Raw genomic sequence first — 26,153 nt, 5'->3', positions numbered from 1 at the left:
CTGAGGCAGGAGAATCACTTGAACCCAGGAGGCAGAGGTTGCAGTGAGCCAAGATTGCGCCATTACACTCCAGCCTGGACAACAAGAGCAAAACTCCATCTCAAAAAAACCAAAAACAAAACAAAACAAAAAAACAAAACAAACCCACAAAACACTGAATAAGTAAAATTACAGCTACAGCTGATAATCAGCTGCTAATTTCTGGCCTGAGACACCTTAACCTCCCCCAAAATATCATCATGGATATTATGTATTATGGTTCACATTCATATTCACAAAAGCAAGTATCACTTCAACTATATTCCTCTAGTCCTCAGCTAGACACTCTGTGCAAATGTCAGCTAAGTTCTCTGAATTCCGCTTCCTCACCTATACAAAGAGAAAACAATGTCCTCCTTAGAGTCTGATGATTAAATGGAAAAAATACAAAACAGGCAACCAATCATAATAGCAGCAGCAGCTAGTACTATGAGTACTTACTGTTCCAGTGACCCACGTTCTGTCCTCATTACAGGAGAACAAGGCACACAAATCCAGTCATGCAGCCCAGATAGGAGCATCATCAAAGAGCAATTATGACAATGCCTGATACATACAATTTTCTATGCTACTTTAAAAACAGTAAAAGTCCACTGGGCATGGTGGGTCATGCCTGTAATCCCAGCACTATGGGAGGCCAAGGTGGGCAGATTACTTGAGCTCAGCCTGGGCAACATGGTGAAACCCGGCCTCCACTAAAAATACAAAAAATTAGCCGGGCACAGTGATGTGCACCTGTAGTAACCCAACTACTGAGGAGGCTGAGGTGGGAGAATCACTTGAGCCTGGGAGGCTGAGGCTGCAGTGAGCCTTGACTGCGCCACTGAACTCCAGCCTGGACAATGGGAGTGAGACCTTTTCTAAAAAAAAAAAAAACCCAGTAAAAATCATTTTAGTTCTAAGATACAAGAATATTCTTAGTTCCAAAGAAAATCAGATGACTGGAGTTTCACTGACTTTTAAATTTTTTTTTGTGTCATCCCTGCCAAGTAAATGTGTCTTGCCTTTTTCCTATAATAAATTACACACAGGAGACTATAATACTTACACAAGAACCCAGTACAAATAAAAGATTCAGAGAATACTCAAGAGAAGCCTAGCTGGGAAGTAAAGTAGCTAGATAATCAGGAACAATATAATACTTTACAAAGAACCTTTATTATCAAAATAATACTTTACAAAGAAATGATCTTTCTGATAGAAGCATTAAGTCATAATGTTTCTATCAGTCATTTCACTGGCTGACACTGACTTTGTAAGCTATTAAAACTTTTCCTGTTCAAATTTTAAGAGGCAAATTCACTTTTTATTGAAAGTTATAGGTTGGGTGCAGTGGCTCACACCTGTAATCCTAGCACTCTGGCTGAGGTGGGTAGATCACTTGAGGTCAGGAGCTTGAGACCAGCCTGACCAACATGGTGAAACCCCATCTCTATTTAAACCAAAATTAGCCAGGCATGATGGTGCATGCCTGTAATTCCAGCTACTTGGGAGGCTGAGGCAGGAAAATGGCTTGAAACCAGGAGGTGGAGGTTATAGTGAGCTGAGATCGCACCACTCTAGCCTAGGGGACAGAGAGAGACTCCATCTCAAAAAAAAAAATCTGTGCTGCCATATGATGGTAAATGAAAAGGCAGCAGGTTGAAACAGATGTTGCTGTTTGAAACAACCCAACATAAAACCAACCAGAAGCAATTGCAGTTTCAAACTCCTTGCTCACAAGGGAAGAGGTATAGAGGCTGGAGACTGCTGAGAACTGTTCTGCGGGAGTCTCTCCAGCCAGACCCACATGCTAATTCTTACAAAGCTTCATCCTTGAGCAGCAGCAAATCACTGAGTCCCCAGTCAAAGCAATGGAAAGGAGGCTCACCACTCATCACAGCTGTCAGCACAATGGCCACGGCACTGGCAAGAATGTTTACTAACATGTTATTTACAGTGTCACTGCTGCTACATGTATACCCCCCATAAAGCCTCATATGGACATCTACATTTAAAACGAAATCAGATCCTAGCAGACCAAAAAATTAAACTACCAAATTGAAATGTCAAGAGTTGTAAAAACACTAGAGTTTCCTCTTTAGACAAAACATACAGAGTCAAGAAATCTGTACTGCCTAATTACTGCAGCTTTTACTATTTTTAAGTTTTTCTTCAGAGTCAGATTTTCAACTCCCTCCACTAATCCAAACCACGATACTACGTCATTGGTCCACAGGAAACGCATCCAGTTAAAATAAAGCTAAGTGTTACTGCTCCACTAACATATGAGTCTATTTTTAGTGATCTAAAAAGGCAGTCAATACATTTTCATAGAAATAACTTCCAAGAAGAGGACTAATCAAGGAAATGTTTCAAAATCCATTACTGTTTTTCATCTGAATCTGTACACTTTTAAGATTCAGTAATTATCCCTCCTGCCAATGAAGAGGTGTTTCTGAAAATTTTAGAGGATATGAGGAACATAATTACCATTCTCTATCGTGAATGAAAATGATCAGTGTTGCCACTGATACCCAGTGAGAGAAGAAGCGGTGATAAGAAACTGTCACCTGCCTAAAAGCGTGGTGCTATCTGAATTAAGTTCATCTGAGTTCTGCTAAATATTACTCTCCAACATTAATTTAAACAGTTCCAAGAAGTATCCTGACAGAGTGAGAAACTCCTTTCGAAGAAATTTCACTGAGGTAGAAATAGCAGCAAATCTAAATTTTTCTCTCAAGTTAATTACAAGAGACTATTACCAATAAAAGGGCAAAGTGGCAGTACAGTTTCTGAGGAAAATAAAAAGGTAAACAAGGCATCAAGAATGATGGTTCATCCTTTAGCCAGCATAAGGAAGAGGACTCTTAGGTTCCACGGCTGAACTCCATTTTCGCACTGGAGTAACAGCTCAATGAAACAGACACAGAAAAAAGAGTCTGAAATATAATCGGTGGTTTTGTCTGAAAGAAGAAAAAAGGCCATTACTGAATATAAATAAAAGCAAGGCCTTTAACCAATATTCATTCAAGGTAGAGAAACAAGTCAAAGATTCCCTTGACAATGACAGCACCCTAAAAATCTGAGCTCTCAACACACCGTTGGAAAAGCTACCATTTGGGTCCTCAAGCTGCCTGCTCAGCAAGTGCAACTGCTGTGGGTGGAGGAGACCTCTGAGTCCCTTGTTTGAGGCTGCAGTTTGGTTTACGGGTTTCATTCCTTCAAAGCACATGTCCTCCTCTTGATCTGACATGTATCCTGGGGGGCTGGGGACACCATCCAGCGTCACTATAAACTTGGGACTTGCAGGTTTATCTGGTTGTACAAGATCTCTGCCAGACAGATAAAAAATACCATAGAATTAGGGAAACAAACACAAAACGCTGAGCCCCCTCAAGTGCTCTTCAGTAGAACTATCACTCCCTTGCTTAGTGTTTGGTTCGGTAAAAAAAGACTAGGTAAGGCTTCCAGGTGCAGCACTAGGGGGTTCCCTACTAATACACAATGACCAAGGCCAGTCACAGTGGCATCATCACCAGTGACCCTCCAGCCTGCACTTACTAAGGACAATCTCCCCTCAAGCCTGACCCCATTACCCATTTGATCCTCATAGGGTCAACATGGAAATAAACCAAAAAATTAGCATCAATGTTCAAAAGACAAGGGCCAGCAGCATTTACGCTAATTCATTATCTGTATGTCTGTTCTTTTTTTGTCTTTTTTTTTTTTTTTGAGACGGAGTTTCGCTCTTGTTACCCAGGCTGGAGTGTTCTTTTATAGAATCAGTCAATTTTCTAAGGAAAAAAAAAATCACCCAAATCTGATCTGCCAACTCCCTTTAGACAGATTTCCTGATTATGGTCAGTTGGCTTTTAAACTTGCATTTCCTGGATTTGCATAAAGAAAAGAATCTTAATACAGTTAAATCATACACTGAGCTCTATTTTGTGGGTTAATGGATTTCTGAACAAGAAAGATGAACTGGAATTCTTGAAAACTGAATTTGGCTAACTATTCATAGGCTAGCTACTGAATCACTGAAAGCATTCTAAGCTAGGGGCTGGGGCAGGGAGGAGGGAAACTGCAAATGAATGGTTAACCTGTACTATCTAATCACACAAATTAACTACACAAGAAAAAGAAACCATCTACCGTGTCTGCATAAGGTGTCCTGAAAGTACCCGAAGGGAATCTGCAGTCTTCATCCCCGACTCTTGGTTTGGTGCCACTACTATTTCCTCAGACAGCTTTGGCTTCTTCAGAATAAATGATCTTGTGTCTGCATGGACCATGGATTCCATGTCATAGTAATCTGAGCCAAAAAAATTGGCCATAAATGTTTACTTTTGAATATACCTTGCATTCCCAACATCATACATGTGAGAAGAACGTCAATCTTTTAAATATTCAAATTATTTCAAAGGAAAATCACAACTGGTTCCACTCAGGAAAACAGGGCTGTAATTCTATTCCAAACATGTTTTCAAAGAACTCAAAGAGCCCTTTCCTCCAGGGCACAGTACAAGTGATTGTGATTAACACTCCCTACCTAGAGCAAAGAAAGGTTCTCAGGTGCAGCATCTAATGAGGTATTAACAATGTACCCTTAAAGTACAACAGTCCTTTCTAAAAACCTGGAGAATCTGAGTCGTAAGGCTCCCTACAATTATAAGACTACTGAACCACTTTTCAAAAATCTGGTTTGTTCACCTCACACAGTACCACTTACAGCTAAGAATCACGTCCCGATAAAAAGAATTCAAGTGGCATAATTTCCAATTGGTTGCAGTCCGAGGACTTTTAAAGGGAACTGAAAGATGAATGGGCATTTACACATGTGTATCAAGAAAAACACTGGCCTTTAATGCAAAACCCATAAGCTCACATCATCTACAATATGCTTAAGGCTATTTTATAAAATATGCCAAGACCTACAACCCAGAATGGATATGGATGACCTGTCAATATGCCATCAACAGACTAAAGTTAATACATCTCTTTTAAAGCTTAGAGACCAAAATTCACAAGATATTCATTCACATTCATTCACTGAGTATTTACTGAACAACTAAGAGAACTGAGCTAGGTACACAAGAAAAAAAGATAAATAGACACATATACAATTTCAGAACAGCATGACCCAAAAGGAAAGCCAACGAGGTGCTGAGAATACAGAGCAGTCCACTCCAGCCAAGAACCAAAGAAAAGCTTACCAAGGAGGAACATCTGAAGTTGGCAGTAAAGGAACGAGCAGGAAGAAACGAGAAGAATCAGAGACACAAACACAGCACTTGAGGCAGAGGAAAACGCACGTAGAAAGAAAGGGACTTTCACAAGGCCTAAGGTATCTAAGAAAGGCTACAATGTGGAATGTCTGGAAGGGTGTGTGTGGTGGGCTCAGCGGTGTATGGCAAGGAAGGCTAACATATATAATAAAGGTTCTTCTATACCTCAGTGACTCTGGATTCTGGTCTCTACATAGTAAGAAATCAAGAGGCCTGGTGTGGTGGCTCACATCTATAATTCCAGCATTTTGGGAGGCCACGGCACAAGGATTCCATAAGCCCAGGAGTTTGAGACCGGCCTAGGCAACATAGTAAGACCTCCCATCAACCAGAAAAAAAAAAAAAAAATTAGCCAGGTAGTCCCAGCTACCTGGTACTTGAGAGGCTGAGGTGGGAGAAGTGCTTGGTCCCAGGGGGTCGAGGCTACAATGAGCATGATTGTGCACTGCACTCCAGCAGGAGTGACAGACGGAGACCCCATCTCAAACCAAAAAAAGAAATCAAGAGAGGTTCCTAAGTAGGGAGGTGACCTGATCAAATTGGTTTTTAGAAAAACAAACAGCGTTAAGAAAGAACCAGAGTCCTTGACCTGTTGTTGCCGGGAGAGAGGGTGAGGCTCTGAATGAAAAGATTCTCCGCCATGTGTCCTGGTCCCATACAGCTGAGAAGAAGAGAAGACATACTCCATCTTGGGAAGGGGCACGCCCGCCTTCCCCAGCAAGGGGAGTACAGATGGTAAAGGGAGACAGGTGGAAAAGAAAGCTGGGAGACAAACTTAGGAAAGGAAAAAGAGCAAAGCTAAAGAGGACAAAGATACATTTCAATGTTAGATTTATTTAAAGTCTTTGTGGGACTCTCCATGTTTAAGAGGAAATAGAAAATTCAGATTTGACCTGTAGGTGGAGGTACAGAAGACGCTGAGTCAAACTGAAGGTGACAGAAGAGTGTTTAACATACTTAGGTGGCCGTTTCTCATTGAATCCTCACTCAAAGCCTAAAAAAAGTAGTTTTCCTCCCATGTTATATATGACCGTTTGCAGCTCCAAGTTATTAAATGATTCACCAAGGTCTCACCACTATCAAAGACAGGCCCAAACAATGGTCCAGGGGGCAGCTTCACTCCTTGCCACCACCCTGCACTTTTTAAGATGAACAAGTTCTGCGAGTTTACAGGTTGGGTGAACACGGAAGAGATGAAGATAATGCTGAAGGTGGGAGAGAACAAAGCTAACCTTTTAAGGAGGAGTGGAGGAGAGGAGCTGATACATGAGAATGAAAGGGAAGGAGAAGAATAGAGACAGTGAAGTCCTGGAAGCCAAAAGGTCAAAGCTTGGAGAAAAGTACGGGAAGCCAAGTGTAACACACTCCAGGGATGAGGAAACCGTGCACCAACAGCAGACCTATCCCTCCCACACACCTCTCTGCAAGCTAAAAGTCAGCAGCCTGGGTCACATGGAGACCGGACAGACGGAGTAAGTACCATCTTCTAAGTAAAAGACCACAGGCTGAGTCCATGCATTTACTTTTTGTTCCCTCCTGAAAGCCCACAAAAATGTCAATAAGGGTTTTATGTTTTAAAAACTCACTAAGAAAGTAAGTGTACAAAGAAATTTTGAAAGTGGAAAACAGATGATTAGGAACTAAAGGGATCTGTAAAAGCTGAATTCTAAGGCAATGATGAAGCAATCCTATTCAGACCACAGGATTCTCCAAAGGCTGAGGAACTGGCAGTAAAAGGGACGTTGGGAAGAAATGAGAGAGGTGACAGGCAAAAAGAGGTGCTGGAGGTGTCCCTCTGAGAAGCAGTTAGTTCTTCAACTCTAATTCCAGGTAACTGTTTTCTTTGAGACAGTCTTGCTCTGTTGCCCAGGCTGGAGTGCAGTGGTGTGAGCTCAGCTCACTGCAACCTCCATCTCCTGGGTTCAAGTGATGCTCCTGCCTCAGCCTCCCGAGTACCTGGGATTACAGATATACACTACCATGCCTGGCTAATTTTTGTATTTTTTAGTAGAGATCAGATTTTGCTACGTTGGCCAGGCTGGTCTGGAACTCCCGACCTGAAGTGATCTGCCCACCTTGGCCTCCCAAAGTGCTGGGATTACAGGCATGAGCCACCATGCCCGGCCACTGTTTTCTTGGTTTTGGTCCTTGCCACACCAATCCGACCTCTACACTGAAGACAGCTGGGATGACTGGTGATGTGCTTTCCTGTAGATTCTCACAGAAGAGGCCTATGGATGAAGTAATCAGGGTCTCTGCCAGAAAGATGCTGCAACAGAATCAACTGGATGTACACTGTTAAAAATTTCTAAAGGCAATTACGTTTCCTGATGAAACTTTACCCACTGCATGCATTCTCCCTTGGAGAAAGTGGAGCTTTAGACTCTTCAGAGGGTAACAACAGAGTCCCTGGACCAAGAGACACCAGCCATGATGAAAGAAGTACTCAACTGACAATAGTGGGGGAAGGGTTATGTAAACATTGCATAATTATTAATGTTGAGGTGCCTCCCCCAGCCTTCTATTCCCACTTAAGCTCCCAGAACTCTTAACTACCAGGCTATTACTTGAAAAACCTTTTATTGGAGAAGCTGACCAGCCTGAGAGGAAAGACTTAAAGGCAGTGCCATCAGGGCGCCCACAAACTAGACAGGCAGGAGAAATCGCTTTCCAACACAGGATCTATCTTCAAATAAAAAGTCAAAGCACCCCATGCCCCAACTCATGAACCCAGAGTACCAGTGAGCTTCTGAGTGCTCCACTCTTAAATGTAAGACCACCTAGGATCCCCAAACACCAGAGAGAAACCTCCAGCATAAAAGACAACCAAAACAGACCACTTACAGAAAACAAGACCAAGCAGGGAGGGGGAGAAATGTCAAAACAACCTTTCATATCCTCAGAGAAATAACAAAAAGTATTGCGTACATAAAACAAAATCAGTATGTTTTTTAAAGAGTAATAGAATATGAGGAAACAAAGGGCTCTTAGAATAAAAATGTGAGAGGAGCTAAGGACTGCAGTCATTCATAAGCATCACAGAACTACTTGATGTTTCAAACTGTGTGCACTATGGATACAATGAAAAGAACAACGAAACAGAAAAGAAAACACGCACAAGAGCTAGTGAAGTGGATCCCACACACAGACCTTGGCTGCCAACCTTTTCAAAGCCTCCTGTTTAGGAGGCAGGACGGACTGCTGGGAGATGAGAGAGCAATGTCTGAACACCTCTACAGACAGAAGAGAAGAGGCAGAGGATGAAGCTGGAGGAGTGCAGTGACATGCCAGTGCTCACCAATCTGGTGGGATCTGGGCTCTGGTGGAGGCTGACCCTTGAGAAAGTATAGTACACTTTCTGAGGTGGAAAGCTGGGGAAGGGTCAGGAACAAAGTGACTCACTGTGGAGTCCTGACAGAAGGGAAAGAAAATCTAGGAAGGGACTAACTGGGAGGGGTCAAGGGACCAGAACATCCCACAAAGGACAGACTTAGGGGAAACAGAACTGAGATGATTCTGGGTCTCTAATGGTTGCCTGTGTTTATCCTGCAGTCATTCTTAAGACACTGAACATGCATCTGCCAGGGGCTGGGCACTGAGGACAGAGACGATAAAAACGAAGGTGCCAGCTCCAGTCCTGAAGTAGCCCTTGGCATGCGTGTCTGTGGGAAGAGGAAGGGAAACAGGTAAACTAAAGTGGCTCTAGAACAAGTTCTAGGTGTGGCCCTGGTGATAAGATTCCAAAGTGAAGTACAAGAAGATAAGGCTAACCAGGTGAAAAAGAGGATACAAAAGCCATGCGTGGCAATGGCAAAAGCTGGGTTGAGTAGGAGGACAAGTCAGAAGAAACTCAAGTCATTCCTGACAGCAGGAGAGTGACAGCCAACAGTGCTAGGGACACACATGGAATGGTGTGAAGGGAACAAAGCTTTCCAATGAGGCAAAAAATTAAAACACTGTATAACATGAAGAAAACGCAGATCTTATCTCCTGGCCCTAAAATATTTTCACAGATCTAAATATAACATCTTAGGGCAGGATCTAAGAGATAATGAGATACATTAAATGGGGTGTAAGAAATGGAAATGGCAACTGAAACTGCTAGATTACGGTACAACTATAAACATTACCAACCTTGACTGATCTGCAGAGTTTCTGCCATTACTGGGTCAATTTGTAGTCGGGATAATAATTGCCTCTGTTGAGTTCCTAGAATATAAATTTTAAAACTTCACTAAGCTTACAACACAGACAATACGAGCATGTGGTTCCCAAAAATCAATCCTTCTGGGTTCTTAACTGAAAGTCTTAAAAGTAACTTAAAGCTTCAGCAATGAAATTTAATAGTATTTATGGACCAAAGGATATCCTGTAAGACAAAAAAGGCTGTACTCAGGGTTAAACGAAAAGTGCCAATGTAAGACACTCCTGGTTCTCCCTCTGTGGGGATATCAGGTTTCCTGGATTTGAATTCTGCCGGGAAAGTAAAGGTGGCAAAAGGGTGGAAAATCCAGGGAGAGGCACCTTGTGGCCCAGCAGCTCACATCACACCAACTGCAAAATAAAGATGGCAAGCACCTCCCTCCGTCACCTGAGCTCTTACCATCACGGCTCACTCACCCATGACCTTTGAAGGTAACAAATAGCAAAACAAAACACTCTAGAATCATCTAAATATAGAGTTCCTAAAAGACAAACTATGGGCTTTGATGCATGCTAAGAAAACAAGACACTCAGCTCTGGAGTCCACACCAGATGTCAGGAAGCATGATAGTAACTGGCTCTCCCACAAGAAAAGATGTTCAACTACTTATTTCTTCTAACACAGGTTCATAACATTAATTCCTAATATTAGGTTCACAATTTCTAATAATAATATGCTCAGCGGTCTGCACAAAATAAGGTTAAAGAAGTGATTTTCTCTTTCTTCCATTCGATGTTATAAGGTCCTTGAGATGGGAGAATGTCACACTTTTCTGCAGCCCCCACAGTGCTTGGCAGACGTCAGACACTCACTTGCTCATTATAAGGTACTGCACTACGGTGCACAAAGGGATGTAATTGATAGGGTTGCAAATACTGAAATCTTATTAAGATGCCCACATCCTAATTTTTGGTACATCCATTACAGGTGGCTTCACAAGGACAGGCTTTGCTTACTGAGTGCGAAGAAGTAAGTGGGCAATCTCCCACCAAACACATTTCATTAAAAGGTGTTTTTAAATTTTAAAAGATAAACCCAATTTGAAATTTTATCAGTTGATTTCTTTTAAAACATATGTTATATGACATTTTATTGGTGCATCCCAAAAATGTGAATTCCTTCCAGAATTGTTACCGAAAAAAAGCACACATTCTGAGGAACTGTAACCAAGATGTCACTTAGGTCAAGCTGTATTCCTGTGGGAAGCTTGGAGAACTGAGGTAAAAGGTTACAGGAAGAAGGCTCTTTCGATCCAAATACTGCAACAGGATTTCACATAAACAGTCGATGATGAAAGAATTAGGCATTTTAAAATAATTTCACACAGATACATGAAAGACCACTCTTCCACATTTCAAGTTTTGCTTTATTGCTCTAGGTTCATCTATCTTTTCAAAACATCATTTTAGAGAGTTCAATTAAAGAGGATGGAATTCTGATCAATTCTAGGTTTCTAAGTTAAATTAAGCAGAATCCAAATTTGTCATTGAAGGTCCACAATAAATTCAAGTTCTCTGTAACTTGCTCCCTCCACATCAAAGCTACACACGTGGAAAGATACAGATCAAAGGATGGGTACCTAGAAGATACTGTATATTAAGAGTTTACCTTTCTCAACGTTTCTAAGGAAGCCAATTATTTTTACAACAGTGGCTCTTGACTGTGATTCAGTAACTTCTTCTTTAAGATCTTCCAACTGTCTATTGTATTCAGATGTTGTTGAATATTCACTCATTTTAACCTCAAAAGATGAAATTTTTGCTTCATTCTGGGACACTCTAACATTCAGACCAAACAGATTTGCTTCTACTGTCAAAATAGGAGCTTTCATTCCTTTAATTTCATTGATATCAGCTGCTATTTTCCTTAAACGAGAGGAAACATTGTCTCATTCAGTGAACAAGAGGAGCTTGTTATGGAACCTAAGTCCACTGGCTCCGATGGAAGAAAAACTGGTAGAGGTGGTGATGGAAACTTCGAAGACATTCTCGAAAAGGTCATAGAAACCACAAAGACATTTCGTAAAATTCTCTCTCTCCCTTAAAATCTGGTAATTTTTTCTTCACAGCTCATTAAGTTATTTCATCAAAAGTAAAAGCAGTGATCAATGCTGCTACCTTAAGAAGTATTAAAAGTAGGCCGGGCGCGGTGGCTCATGCCTGTAATCCCAGCACTTTGGGAGGCCGAGGCGGGTGGATCACGAGGTCAAGAGATCGAGACCATCCTGGTCAACATGGTGAAACCCCGTCTCTACTAACACAAAAAATTAGCTGGGCATGGTGGCGCGTGCCTGTAATCCCAGCTACTCAGGAGGCTGAGGCAGGAGAATTGCCTGAACCCAGGAGGCGGAGGTTGCGGTGAGCCGAGATCGCGCCATTGCACTCCAGCCTGGGTATCAAGAGCGAAACTCCGTCTCAAAAAAAAAAAAAAAAAAAAAAAAGAAGTATTAAAAGCAAATTAACATCTTAACCTATAACTTAAAAGATAGGGTTGTACATTTCCAGAGTCAGATCTCAAAAGTAAATGTGAAAAAGCTAAACATACCAGACCAATTGCCTCTTCGCTACAACTAAGAAGCCCTAATATGCAGGGCCCTCTATCCTCTTAAGTCCTACCATATATATAGCTCCTCTTCCAACAAACCCTATTATTACATGCAAAATAATCCTGGTTTCTGATTGGCTGAAACAGACATGTGACCCACAAAGAATTTTCTATTATTTACTTCATGTGATGAGAACACTGAAGAGCTACAAAGTTAAGCAATATAACATCCAGTGCTTTACACCTAAATATGATATGAATTAATTTTCCCCTTTCATCAACTAAACCATAAATTTTTAAGCTTAGATTTCTGAATTGTTTTGAGTTGTAGTTCCCCTTGAAATTAGTACATAACATTACTGAGATTGAGAAATCCTTTGGAGGGAGAAGGCAGAGAAAGTAACTGGACCCATGATCCAAACAAACTTCTTTAAAGATACATATGGTAATAACAGAATTCAACTTCACTAATACAGTATCGTGTACATTTAAGGATGGAGAAATAAGAACTCAACCTTGGCTTAATACTAGACTATTATTAGATAGGTGTTTCTTAAATATTCCCTCCCATTTTGTGGGTTGTCTTTGTTTTTTTCATAGTATCTTTTGAAACACAAAAATATTAAATTTTGATGAAGTTCGATTTATCTTTTTTTCCTTTGGTTGCTTGTGCTTTTGGTGTCGTATTGAAGAAACCATTCACAAATCCAAAACGTAACTATTTTTTCCCCTAAAAGTTTTATAGTTTTAGATCTTATATTTAGGTTTTTGATCCATTTTAAGTTAATTTTTGTATATGACGTAAGGTTCCAACTTCATTCTTTTCCATGTGGATATTCAGTTGTCCCAGCATCATCTGTGAAAAGCCTATTCTTTTGTCAATAGACTCTTAGCACCGCTGCCAAAAATCAATTGGTCATGAAAGTATGCATTCATTTCTGGATTCTCAAATCTGTTCCATGGGTTTGAATGGTCATCCTTACGCCAGTACCACAGTCTTGATTACTCTAGCTTTGTGTTAAGTTTTGAAATCGAGCAACATAACCTTGCCAACGTTAATCTTTTTCAATAATTTTGGCGATTCTAGGTCCCTTTTTATTCCCATATGAATTTTAGGATCAGCTTGCCAACTTCTACAAAAAAGCAATCAAGGATTTAAACAGAGACTGAGTTGAATCCATAGATTAACTTGGGGACTACTGCCATTTTAAGTATAGTAAAGACTTCCAGGCTGGGCAAGGTGGCTCACGCCTGTAATCCCAGCACTTTGGAAGGCTGAGGTGGGTGGATCATGAGGTCAGGAGTTCCAGACCAGCCTGACCAACTTGGTGAAACCCCGTCTCCACTAAAAATACAAAAATTAGCTGGGCATGGTGGCGCGGGCCTGTCATCCCAGTTACTCAGGAGGCTGAGGTAGGAGAATTGCTTGAACCTGGGAGGTGGAGGCTGCAGTGAGCTGAGATCCCAAGATTGTACCACCGCACTCCAGTCTGGGCGACAGAGTGAGACTTTGTCTCAAAAAAAAAAAAAAAAAAAGAATAGTAAATCTTTCCACGTCCTTAATTTGAGAAAGGACGTTTTTACTTTGGTTTACTCCCCAAGCAAATACTTAAGATATGAAACATACAGGGATGCAAGCTGGTAGATGCTGCTCACTACAGCCTCTTCTAAAAGAATCCTGGCCGGGCACGGTGGCTCACATCTGTCATTCCAGCAGTTGGGAGGCCAAGGCAGGTGGATCACTTGAGGTCAGGAGTTCGAGTCCAGCTTGGCCAAGGTGGCGAAACCCTGTCTCTACTAAAAATACAAAAATTAGCTAGGCATGGTGGCATGCACCTGTAATTTAAGCTACTTGGGAGGCTGAGGCATAAGAATCATTTGAACCTGGGAGGCAGAGGTTACAGTAAGTGAGATCACGCCACTGCATTGCAGTCTGGGCGACGGAGTGAGACTCTATGTCTCGAAAAAAAAAAAAAAGAAAAAAAGAGGAATCCTTATAAAGAATTGTAGTCTTTGGTTTCCTAGTCAAATAGATGTCACTCACAATAATAGAATCAAGAACATGCTAAGTGCTAGAATTTATAAAATAAAAATCTGTATTCAGTCTTCCACCATATGAATCAGTCTTCAAAATTCCAAACAGAAAATAATTTTCAAAATTCAAAAGGCTTTGGATTCAGACATTTTTTTTTTTTTTAACAGAACCAGCTGACATAGGACATCCATAGTAACTATTAACAAACAGCAAGACATTCTCAGCCAAGTACCATCTGCAAACCAGCTGGCTCACTAGAGGACAAATAATCTCAAGTGAAAAAGTAGGAAAGAGGTCTAACAGAACGGGTCGTAGAGAAACAAGAGCCCATCTGATGGCACCCGTATAGCCCACTGTGTCCAGCCCAACTTTAGAATGGAAAATAAGCAAGGACCCTTTCTAAGACTCCAATATAAATATTCATCAGCAGAGAAAGTTTACTTATTTTAACATTCACTTCTACCAATAACTCTGAAGTAAGTGCTACTGTTATCCTTCATTTATAGATTAGGAAACTGGGGCACAGAAAGGTTAAAGTCAACTAGTAAACTACAGGGTCTGCACCTTAGGCAGTCTGGGTCCTGCGTCCATACTCAAGGGCTCTTGATACATTAAGTGGAACAAAAAAACACATCAGAGAGCTCTGCGTGGTGTAATTCCTGCTTTATATGTACTTGTGTGTGTGTACATAAGTAAACGTATAATTCCACTTTATATACAAAGCGTGCATATGTTCACAGATATAAGAAATACCTAGAAGATGACACCAATACACGTCAAACTTTTAAGTGCGTGCTTCCCTCTGAGGAAGGCAGGGGATTTTCCATTTTCTCGGAGTATAAAATTGCCCCTTTACTAAGAATCTTTCACAGTGCTTCCACTCCAACACAATATATCAAGTACATACAATTATAATCTCTCCTTCTGAAGGGTCCATAAAAATGAATTTGAAAACTTACTATTTACATCTCTACCTTATGATCTTTGGATTTCTATTCTTATCTTTTCTAACATTCATACTAATACAGCATGTGTACATAAATAAAATATATATATTGGGTATACATATTTTTAAATGACTGCTATACAAAAATTGTTAGTTCAAAAATATGACAGATCACTGATTTAGGGATGGGGGTTACAAGGTGGTCACAGCAGATGAAATGTCAACAATCTCTGGATAATAGAAAATACATGGACAAATACTGGCTGTCAGGCAGAGCAGGCAAAACCACAAATGAGCCCCTGGGAAAACTGCAGGTTAGATGCAAGGCAGGAGTGACATCCACTCAAACAACAAACACTGACTAAGCTGCTACTACTGTGTGCCAGATACTGCTCTGGGCACTCAGTAATATCCATACACAACAAACACACAAATCCTTGCTCAAAAAGGATGAATTCTGTTGAGATGGGGAAGGATATAGCTCTCAAAACCCCCAAAATAAACATATGTTAAAACATTTCATGTTGACATGTAAAGATCTAAGTCTGGACAAAAAATACCTAAACTACAAAAGCATAAACTATGTATTTGATGGTGACAAATGTTATGGAGAAAAATAAAGCTTTAAAAAGGAGAGAGACAGGGTCAGAGAAGGCCTCAAAGATGACACATGGATGAGACATGAAAACATCCGGAAGTAAACATTCCCAGGAGAGGGCAAAAGCATCTGAGATGCACACCTCTTCAAATGTCCTGAAGGACATGCAGGCCAGTGTGCAGAAGCAGCAGCAAGGACAGGGAGCCAGAGTAGAGGGAGGGAGGTGAGTGATGAGACAGCAAAAGACTTTGACTTGCAGTGTGATAGGGAGCCCCTGGGGGGTTCTAAGCTGTAGAGTAGTGTGATCTAATTTACAGTTTAAATGATCACTCTGCTGCTCTGTGGAACAGACTGAAGGAAGGCAAGTTTGAAAGCAGGTATACCTTGTAAGAACACTATTCCAATAATCAAGTAATCAAGGCAAATCACAGATGGTGACTTTGCTTTTGTTTTTTGTTGTCGTTTTTTTTTTTTTTGAGACAGAGTTTCGCTGTGGTGCCAAGGCTGGAGTGCAGTGGTGTGATCTCAGCTCACTGTTACCTCCGCCTCCCAGGTTCAAGTGTTTCTTGTACCTCGGCCTCCCGAGTAGCTGGGACTACAGGCATGTGCCATCATGCCCAGCTAACATTTCCATTTATAGAAGAGACAGGGTTTCACCATGCTGACCAGGCTGGTTTTGAACTCCTAACCTCATGTGATCCACCAGCCCTGGCCTCCCAAAGTGCTGGGATTACAAGCATAAACCACCACGTCCGTCCAGACGGTGACTTTGATGGGTGGTAGAGGCAGAAGTGATAAACGGTGGTGAATTCCACAAATCTGGAGGTAGAGGTAGACAGGTGGAACAAGGAAAGGAGGGAGACAGAAGTAGAGGGGGAAGAGGAAGGAAAAGAGAGAGAGCGAAGAAAGAATGGCAACAGGTTTCTGTCCCAGAAGCTGGAAAGGTGAAGTTGCCATTAAACTAAAATGAGGAAGACTGCAGAAGAACAGACTAGAGAGGAAAATTCATAGTTGAGTTTTGGACAAGTTTGAAATGATTTATTATATATCCAAGAAGAAATAAAAAATGGTTGAACAGAAATTGGGAATTCAGAGCAAGGTCCCGGCTGGCAACAGAATGTGACAGTCACGATGCAGAGATGATATATCAAGCCTTGAATCTGGATGAAACAAAGGGTCATCCAACTGTAAGAGATTGGAGCAATGAGCAAAAACCAAGAAGGACAAAAGGCAGAGAAAAAGGTTTGTGATGGTATTGCCATAGACAGACGTTTAAAAGACAAAATTGAAATATTTTTAATAGACAAATAGTGGGACTGTAAGCATACCAACCTGCTCCTGCAAGAAATTCCTCCACAACTGCAAGGCCAAATGCAGCTCCTTGTCTGCTTCATTTAAAGATAAACCTGCCTGCAGAAAAAGCTCAGCCCGTAGCACAACTCTAAGTAAGCCTCTGCATTACGTTTCCTTAAACTAGGAATCACTATCTGCAGATGTTATTGAAAGAAAATCCCACAAATGAAAGGGCAAGAAAAAAAGCATAAACTCTGACTCTGACTCCATTAATTAGGAAACGAGTGAATTCCTTGAAAAAAATAAAAAATCCCTCTACTTAGGATCTTCAGACATAGTTAAGATGATACTGTATCCACAAAATAAGGTACTACGAAAAACAGAAAAAAAAAAAAGTTTGTGGAAATTAAAAAATATGCTTGCCTACATTTTTAAAAAGTTCAGTAAGGAGAGGCCGGGTGTGGTGGCTCACGCCTATAATCCCAGTACTTTGGGAGGCCGAGGCGGTGGATCACGAGGTCAAGAGATCGAGACCATCTTGGTCAACATGGTGAAATCCCGTCTCTACTAAAAATGCAAAAAATCAGCTGGGCACGGTGGCGCGTAATCCCAGCTACTCAGGAGGCTGAGGCAGGAGAACTGCCTGAACCCAGGAGGCGGAGGCTGCGGTGAGCCAAGATCGCGCCATTGCACTCCAGCCTGGGTAACAAGAGCGAAACTCCGTCTCAAAAAAAAAAAAAAAAAAAATACAAAAATTAGCTGGGCATGGTGGCGCACGCCTGTAGTCCCAGCTACTTGGGAGGCTGAGGCAGGAGAATTGCTTGAACCCAGGAGGCGGAGGTTGCGGTAAGCCGAGATCACGCGATTGCACTCCAGCCTGGGTAACAACAGCGAAACTCTGTCTCAAAAAAAAAAAAAAAAAGTTCAGTAAGGAGATTAAAGACAAAGTCAAGGAAGTATTCAAGGGTAGACCAACAAGACCAAGTCAAAAATGAGGAGAGAAAAGATATACAACTGACAGAACAAAGTAAGAGCTTATCATTCAACTAACAGAATTTCCACAAGAGAACAATGAAAACAAGGACAGTAAATTTTAAAACGAATAATGCAAGAGAATTTCTCTCACTGAAGAAAATGGATTTTCAAATTAAAAGAGTGCCTAATGTATCTAACTAGCATCTAGACATATCACAGTGAAATTTTAGACACCAAGAACACAGAAAAAAAAAACAAAACCAAAATTCCCAGAGAAAAAATTCCCACATATTTCACAATGGTGTAAGACGGGCAACCACTTCTCAGCATAAACAATGAAGCCTCAAGATATCAAACTATGCCTTCAAAGTTTTGAAGAAAATGACTTCAACCTAGAATTCCATACCTAGCCAAAGTATCAAAAAATACAAGGCTAGCTTCAGATTTCCAAGCACTCAGAAAATTAACCTTCCAAACTTTCTTAAGGAGTTTCTTTGTGATGTGATTATGAAATGGAGAAATGAACTGAGAAGACAAAATGGAATTCAGGAAATGCAGAGCTGACTCAGGGGAGGAGAACATCCCAGGATGACGGCCTGGAGTAGGCCTAGAGCAAGCAGTCAGGTAAGAAAAGGAGAGAGGCTCCAGGAGGAAGGTACCTAGAACAGGCAGGAAACCCAAAGATTCAAAGCACAGAGTGATAGACTTTTAAGCTACAGTATAGGTAGGCAATACAAGGGAAAAAAGAGGAACCTAAGGCAAACAAAAAAATCTGTATGAAAGGGGAAAAATTTAAAAAATAAACTCTAGAGAGTCCCTACACAAAGCTGTGCAAGAAATAGAGTATAAATTTGGCCCTGTAGTAAATACTTTTATAGTCTTTTAAATTTTTTTAAATTTTTTCTTATTTTTAGAGACAGGGTCTTGCTCTGTCACCCAGGCTGGTGTAATCACAGCTCACTAAAACCTCAAACGCCAGGGCTCAAGCAATCTTCCAGAGTAGCCATGACTACCGGTGCACATCATCACATCCAGCTAATTAAAAAACATTAAAAATATATATATAGATGAGGGTCTATGTTGCCCACACTGGTCTCAAACTCCTAGGCTCAAGCAAACCTCCCACCCTCAGCCTCCTAAAGTGCTGGGATTACAGGTGTGAGCCACCAATCATGCCCAGCCTAAATAGTCTTAATAGTGTAAATGCTTACTGTTTATCAACTCTTAGAGTCAATCTAATAAGTCTTAACTAAAGTTGAAAACAAAATGTAAATTTGATCAGCTTTGACAATATAAAAGTACAGGTGGCAATTTAGAAGGCGGAGGCAGGACAGAATGTAGGTGGCAGCAAGAAATAAAATATAAGACCTGGAGGGGCCTGGCATGGTGGCTCACACCTGTAATCCCAGCACTTTGGAGGCTGAAGTGGGCAGACTGCCTGAGCTCAGGAGTTTAAGACCAGCCTGGGCAACACAGTGAGACCACATCTCTACTAAAAATATAAAAAATTAGCTAGGCATGGCACAGTGTGCCTGTAGTCCCAGCTACTCAGGAGGCTGAGGCAGGAGAATCACTTAAACCCACGAGGCAGAGGTTGCAGTGAACTAGGATTGTCCCACTGCACCCCAGCCTGGGCGACAAACTGAGACTCTACCTACCCCCCGCAAAAAAAAAGGAATCGAAGGAGGAGAACGTAAATGTTCATATCGTTCAGAAGTCAAAATATACTAAAATATAACCAGACAAGAAATATTTAGGTATATTGCTTACAAGTACTAACGTACCCAATAAATGAATTTAAAACTGATTTTGCTGTATGAGTTTGGAAGCAAGGGAAAAGTATAAATGAGCTAGATCTTTTCACACAGCAAGAAATCAACAGATACTATCTATAGTTCATCAATGAAGAAACAGTATAAAGCATATTATTACAACATGGAGAAGGGAACTGAAGCATTTAAAAGTGGGGGATTCTGAGGAATGGGACTAGTATAGAGAAGAATGTAGCAAAGAATGTTGCTTTTTATTTTCAATCTTTTTATACTATTTGATTATTTTCTCATCTGTCAGGAGATATTACATTGATATGTTTTGTTTTCCCAAATTTTCTATGGTGAGCATATATTTCATAATGTAAAGTATTTTATTTCAAACATATGGGATTTTTCCATACATTGTACCAAACAGGAAAAATAAAAGGAAATCCACGCCTAGACACATCGTAGTGAAACTGCAGAACATCAAAGACAAAGAGAAGATCTTGAAAGCAGCCAGAGAAAAAGGACAGATCACCTACAAAGGAACGACAGACAATTAGAATGACAGAACTCCACTCAACAATGGAATGCAGAAGACAATGGGATAATAATATATATAAGATGGGAGAGCAAATAACTATTAACCTAGATTTCGGTATCCAGCAAAACTACTGCACAAGAACACAAAACACTAATAGGTGAATAGACTCTTGGAAAATACACTGCCAACAGACACATTCCAATGAAACTTCCCAAAAAAAAAAAATACTTCAAAATATTGGAAAATAATGATCCCCAAATAACACTTAGAGATGTTAAGAATAAGTAAAATGATAAACAGGAGGTAAACCTGAAAAAATATTGCCTGGATAAAATTACAAGAATGTCATTCAACTTATGTATTTAAAAAAGATCAAATTGAAACACTGAAAAGTAAATTAGGAGAGTAAAGACTGAAGCTCTTCAAAAACTCGAAAGTCCTTTTACTGTTTGAGAATGGGGTCAGGATATTAACTTTTAGAATACTAAATTAAATTTGCATGTAATATTTCACTGATAACCACTAAAAAAAAAACAGCATGGGCAAGCGTGGTGGCTCATGCCTACAATCCCAGCATTTTGGGAGGCCGATGTGGGCAGATCATGAAGTCAGGAGATCAAGACCACCCTGGCCAAATTGTTAAAACCCCGTCTCTACTAAAAATACAAAAAATAGCTGGGTGTGGTGGCTCATGCTTGTAATCCCAGCTACTCGGGAGGCTGAGGCAGGAGAATTGCTTGAACCAGGGAGTCAGAGTTTGCAGTGAGCCGAGATCACGCCCCTGCACTCCAGCCTGGCAACAGACCAAGACTCCATCTCAAAAAAAAAAAGAACAGAAATGGAAATTTTAAATAGTAAACTAGTTTATAATTGTAGAACCAGGGTTAGGGTTTTCAACAATAACAGCAATTAATTAACCTTAAAAAAGATGAGAAAAAAACAGAAAATACAAACCAGAAATGATGATGGAAACTAATCCGACTGTATCAATAATTGTAATAAATGTGACTGGTCTAAATGCTCCAATAAAAGGCAAACTCAGATTAGACTAAAAAATAAAATCTAGCTTTATGATATTTAAAATATAATATACAGACAATCCTTAAACAACATGAGTGCTTAAACAACATCCCCCCACAAAGTTGAAACCCACAAATAACTTTTCACTTCCCAAACATTTAACTACTCCTGTTGTCAATGTAGCTCCAGTGACAGCTTCATAAATTTTTTCTTTTTCTTTTTTTTTAACCATGGTCCTTATGTTAAGTTCATTTATCTTGAAATGGTGAATAACTGCAGCCACATACTTCAATCTCTGGTACATATTGAGCAATTCAACTTTTTCTTGTAATGTTATGACTTTTCCCCACTTCTTAAGAGAAGTCCAGCATCACTAATAGCACTTCATTATGGGTCCCCTGGTGTTATTCAAGGTTTACAGTATTGCACGGAACAAGATGAAAAATACGTAAGAACCGTGAGATCACCTTTTTACAGCAATACACAATTTACTGGAGAGCTGAACTACTCACACAGAGATGGTAAGCATCACACAGCATTTTAAGTGGACATTCAAAACACCTCAGCTCACCATAAAGCAACAGAAGATAACTACAAAATTATTACAGTAGTACAGTATATATACTACAGTGAATTTTATACGGCTATTACTGCATTTTTATGTTTGCTTACATTTCTCTTAACTACAAATGGCATCATGTAGTCTGTGTGTGCATCATTTTGATAAATTTTTTTCATAATAGATTTGTGTATATTTTACGATAATAAATGTTAAAAGTCTAGTAGCTACATATACTTTATGTATTCATGACATCTAAATTTTTCTTAATTCTGTCAGTATTTCTAGGCTATATAGTTTATCTGCAATGTCTTTCAAATTGCCACATATCAAAAAAAATTTTCCAATGTATTTATTTTTTAAAATCCACATGTAAGTGTATGAGTGGACCCACACAGTTCAAACTTGTGCAGTCCAAGGGTCAACTGAGAGAGAAGACTGAAAACGAAGGCAGGGAAACCAGATATATAGAGCAAATATAACTCAATGGCTATATTAATATCAGACAAAACTGACGTTAAGATAAAAACGTCTTTTGCTGCAGAGGGTCATAAATCAAGATAAAGGATTCAATTTGCAAAGAAGACATAACAAATTTAAATATGTATGCACCCACTATTAATATATAACAGCCTCAAAATAAAGCAAAAACTGATAAAAGTACAAGGAAATTAAGATAAATTTGTCATAATGTCGGGCAATTCCAATGCCCTTTCTCAAGTGGTAAGTCAAGCAGCACAAAAACTCAGCAAGGTCAAGATCTGAATAATGTTAACAGTAGAGCTTTATCTACTGAATGAATGTAAAGTTCCCAATCCAACAATTAGTCTACTTTCTTTCAAAATGCACATGGAAGATGCATAAACTTGATTATGCACTAAGCAAGTGTTAAAAATTTTCAAAAACTAGGCATTGCAAAAATTACATAATCTAATCACAGTGCAATTAAGTCAGGTGTATATAGTAAAAAGGATTAAAAACAAAAACACATACCACTTCCAAATACTGTATAAAAAACACACTTTCAAATAATGCATGGGCCAATGATGAAAATTATAATGGAAATTAAAGACAGTCTGATAATGAAAACATGATGTATTAAAACTTGTCATATGTAGTAAACAGGGCACATGAAGAAAAAATTACAGCTTAAATGCTTACATTTGAGAAAAAGGCTGAGATGAATACTTTTAAAATATGGAAGGATAAATTAAAAGTAACAGAAGTTGGGCCAGGAGCAGTGGTTCATACCTGTAAACCTAGCACTTTGGGAAGCTGAGGTGGGCAGATTGCTTGAGCTCAGGAGTTCAAGATCAGCCTGGGCAACATTGAAGAGTGAGACTCCACCTTTACAAAAAAAAACTTAAAAATTAGCTAGGCATGGTGGCGTGTGCCTATGGTCCCTGAGGTGGAGGATCATTTCAGCCCGGGAGTTTGAGGTTACACTGAGCTACAATTGTGTCACTGTACTATAGCCTAGGTGACAGAGTGAGACCTCACCTCTTAAAAAAAAAGCAGAAGTCAATGAAATAGAGAACAAAGATACCAAAAAAGAATCAATAAAGCCAGAATAATTGTTGTTAAGCCTTTGAAAAGATTGGCAAAATAAACTTCTAGTGACAGATAGATGGCAAGATTAAAAAAAAAAAAGGTATACATATTGTGAGGTGGGTACACTAGCAAAAATAAAGTCATCAGAGAAATGAGAGAATGCCATTTGCTCAAACGAAGAAAAAAAGCTATCAACAACTTATGCCAATACAGGTGCATGTTTAGATTTTAAAAACCTGCCAAAGATTTTACTGTACAACTGTGAGTAAGCACATCAACAGGTAACAATTGCTTGCATTATCACTTCACACTTGTCAATAAATCTAGTAATACTAAGAGTCCTCATCAACAAAGGTACCTGACACCATTTCAATTACCTCTTTTAAAAGCACAATATAGAAAACCACACAAACATATAGCTTATTGAATTTTTATAAGGCAAGACACCCTTCTGACTACCATCCAAGACAAAAGATAGAACTTCACCTGCTACCTACCCCAGAAGACTCTGTGTGCCCCATCTTTAGTAGACCTCTTCAAAAGCAACCACTATGTGCCTTTTACATTAATGTCTAGAGGTTCTTTACAATTTCACACATACTGTGTATCCCTAGCCACTGCAGCTTAATCTTGCTCCTTTTATTTTACTTCAATTTGCCTTTTAACCTCAAAATCTCGGGCTATTCGACCCACAGTGTCCCAAAGACTACCTTGCCGGCTGCACACTCATGGTACAGCTCAACCAACACATTCCTCTGGCCTCTGTACTTCTTGCAAACTGACTACTGAACTAGACACTTGATGACTTAGGTTTACATTTTTGGCAAGACTGAAGTTTTTTTCTTTTGAATCAAGAGGCACAAAACAACTGTTTTTCAGTCTTAAAAGCAAAACTCTAATTCTACCATCTTGTTCCCATCCAGCAATCCTCCCATCTCAGCCTCCCAAGGAGCCAGGACTACAAGTGTACACCTCACCCAGCTAATGTTGTTATTTTTTGCAGAGACAGGGTTTTGCTATGCAGCCCAGGCTGGTCTCAAGTGATCCTCCTTCCTCAGCCTCCCAAAGTGTTGGGATTACAGGCATGAGCCACCACACCCAGCCTCAAAGTTCTTCTAATTCTATTTTACGTTTTCCTTGGTTTTGTCTTCTATTTAAATAATGTCTTCTAGCTCACTTTGCAATGGTATTTCTTTTTAGTATACCTTTCAGCATGCCTTCACTGAAACAATGCTATTTTGTCTTTTATTCCTTTTTATCTTTTAATTTGGCACAGGACTTGACCTTGATACTTTTCTGTTGTTCATTTTAGGGGAAAGTTTGTTTCGGATAGCTATTCTAACTTCAGAATCAATAACCTTCTTCTGTTGATTCTGTGATGTAAAAAATATGGCACCTTGCTTTGAGATTTCATATTGTTTCCCTCTCCTATTTTTATCTGACATTCTTTCCTATCTCTACTGTCTATTTCCCTGCTCCATCTGATTCTACTCCAAGACTCTCATGGAGAGTCCTATCTTTGAAGAAAACACTGGGGCAACACACTGCAGACTCCACAGGGAGTAGACCGCTGCAGCCCTTCTACATTAGCCTCATCTGCCACTGCACTGTGCAAAATCCCTGCTAGGTTTCAGCTTCTCTTCTCAATTTGGCCCATTCACATTTTCCAATTGGTACCTATGGGCTGTCTGGGGAACAAATAGGTCTTGTCCTTAGGCCTATCATTTATCAGAACAGCATATAACGCTGTCACGGCAAACTGCACAATATAGTCAAAAATTTTCAAAGAGACACAATGAGGAGACAAATACAGAATTGGCAATTTTGAAATCATAAGGCTTCATGAAACCTGGAATAGTTTAAAGGATAGTTTCAGAGATATGAAAAAATATATTCCAAGGTTCTTGAAACATATATGAGAAATCATATAATAAGCATACAGATTTTCTTGGTGGGGTTTTAAAATTCAAATCTTAGTAGAAAAAGAAACAGGAATCCTTCTTGATGGGAACAGAAGAAACAAAAAGTTTGAGAGTCATGGAGAAGGGCTGTGCAAGCTCAGTGGTCAGACAACAGAGATACCAAAAGCCCAAACTAATGGCATTAATTCTGGTCAATAAAGAGGAGGGGAGAAACACTTCCGCAAAGGAGTCAGAAGATGAGAGACACACTTTCAAAGTCAGAGGATTGTATAGGAACTGGGGGAGAAAGCTGAGAAAAAAGGAAGCAAAAAAAAAAAAAGAGCTAGGGTCACTGGGACACATACGGCAGGTCAGAGACAGAATGCTTAGGAGAGGGGAGATTTTAAAATAACTAAAATTTCCAGTTCAGGTAAATGAGTAGGAGCAACAAAAAGAGAAAAAGAAAGAATGCAGAAATAAATATATCTTTAAGAAGGAGCTATCTGAAGACCAGCAAAATTCTGATAATAATTAAGGGTTCATGAGAGTTCACTGTACTACCCTTTCCATTTTTCAGAATGTTAAAAATTATCACAATAAAAAGACTTTCAAAAATTTCTAGAAAGGGCTAGATGCAGTGGCACACACCTGTAGTTCTAGCTACTCAAGATGCTGAGGTGGGAGGACTGCTTGAGCACAAGAGTTTCAGGCCTGCCTGGGCAACATAGCAAGACCCTATCTCTTTAAAAAAATTTTTTTTTCTTTCTGAAGTGTTGGTATGAACCTTCCTCATGATATTCTTCTCATTCTATTTCTGGTCTTAATCATCACTTTTTTAAATAGTGTAACATTTCATAAAAATCCATTGGAAAATATGTAATGCCTCATGAAAAAACTGTAGTAAAGAATGAAACACCATTTAA

The 26,153-nt window shown here is 39.8% G+C and overlaps 1 protein-coding gene across 12 annotated transcripts in view; it reads right to left on the bottom strand.

The window, feature by feature from the left end:
- ZC3H14 (zinc finger CCCH-type containing 14) overlaps window positions 1-26,153 on the bottom strand; it is a 49,946-nt gene that overhangs the window by 8,883 nt on the left and 14,910 nt on the right. For 2 of the 12 annotated variants that reach the window (XM_064375124.1, XM_064375125.1), the window contains exons 10-12: window positions 9,441-9,515; window positions 4,174-4,333; window positions 3,121-3,353 (exon numbers count right to left, since the gene is read on the bottom strand). The exons of 2 other annotated variants lie outside the window; for them this stretch is intronic. In XM_064375124.1, the coding sequence (XP_064231194.1) occupies window positions 3,121-3,353; window positions 4,174-4,333; window positions 9,441-9,515 (468 nt within the window). The remainder of the gene's footprint in view (window positions 1-3,120; window positions 3,354-4,173; window positions 4,334-9,440; window positions 9,516-26,153) is intronic. 8 more of the 12 variants (XM_064375126.1, XM_064375127.1, XM_064375128.1 and 5 more) reach the window with 4 other exon arrangements.

Source organism: Aotus nancymaae, unplaced genomic scaffold (assembly GCF_030222135.1).
Source record: "Aotus nancymaae isolate 86718 unplaced genomic scaffold, 86718_ANA_hifiasm-v0.15.2.pri h1tg000011l, whole genome shotgun sequence".
Classification (NCBI taxonomy): Eukaryota; Metazoa; Chordata; class Mammalia; order Primates; family Aotidae; genus Aotus; species Aotus nancymaae.
The sequence above is the reverse complement of the archived record's forward strand: the minus strand, read 5'-3'. Positions and strand labels throughout refer to the sequence as shown.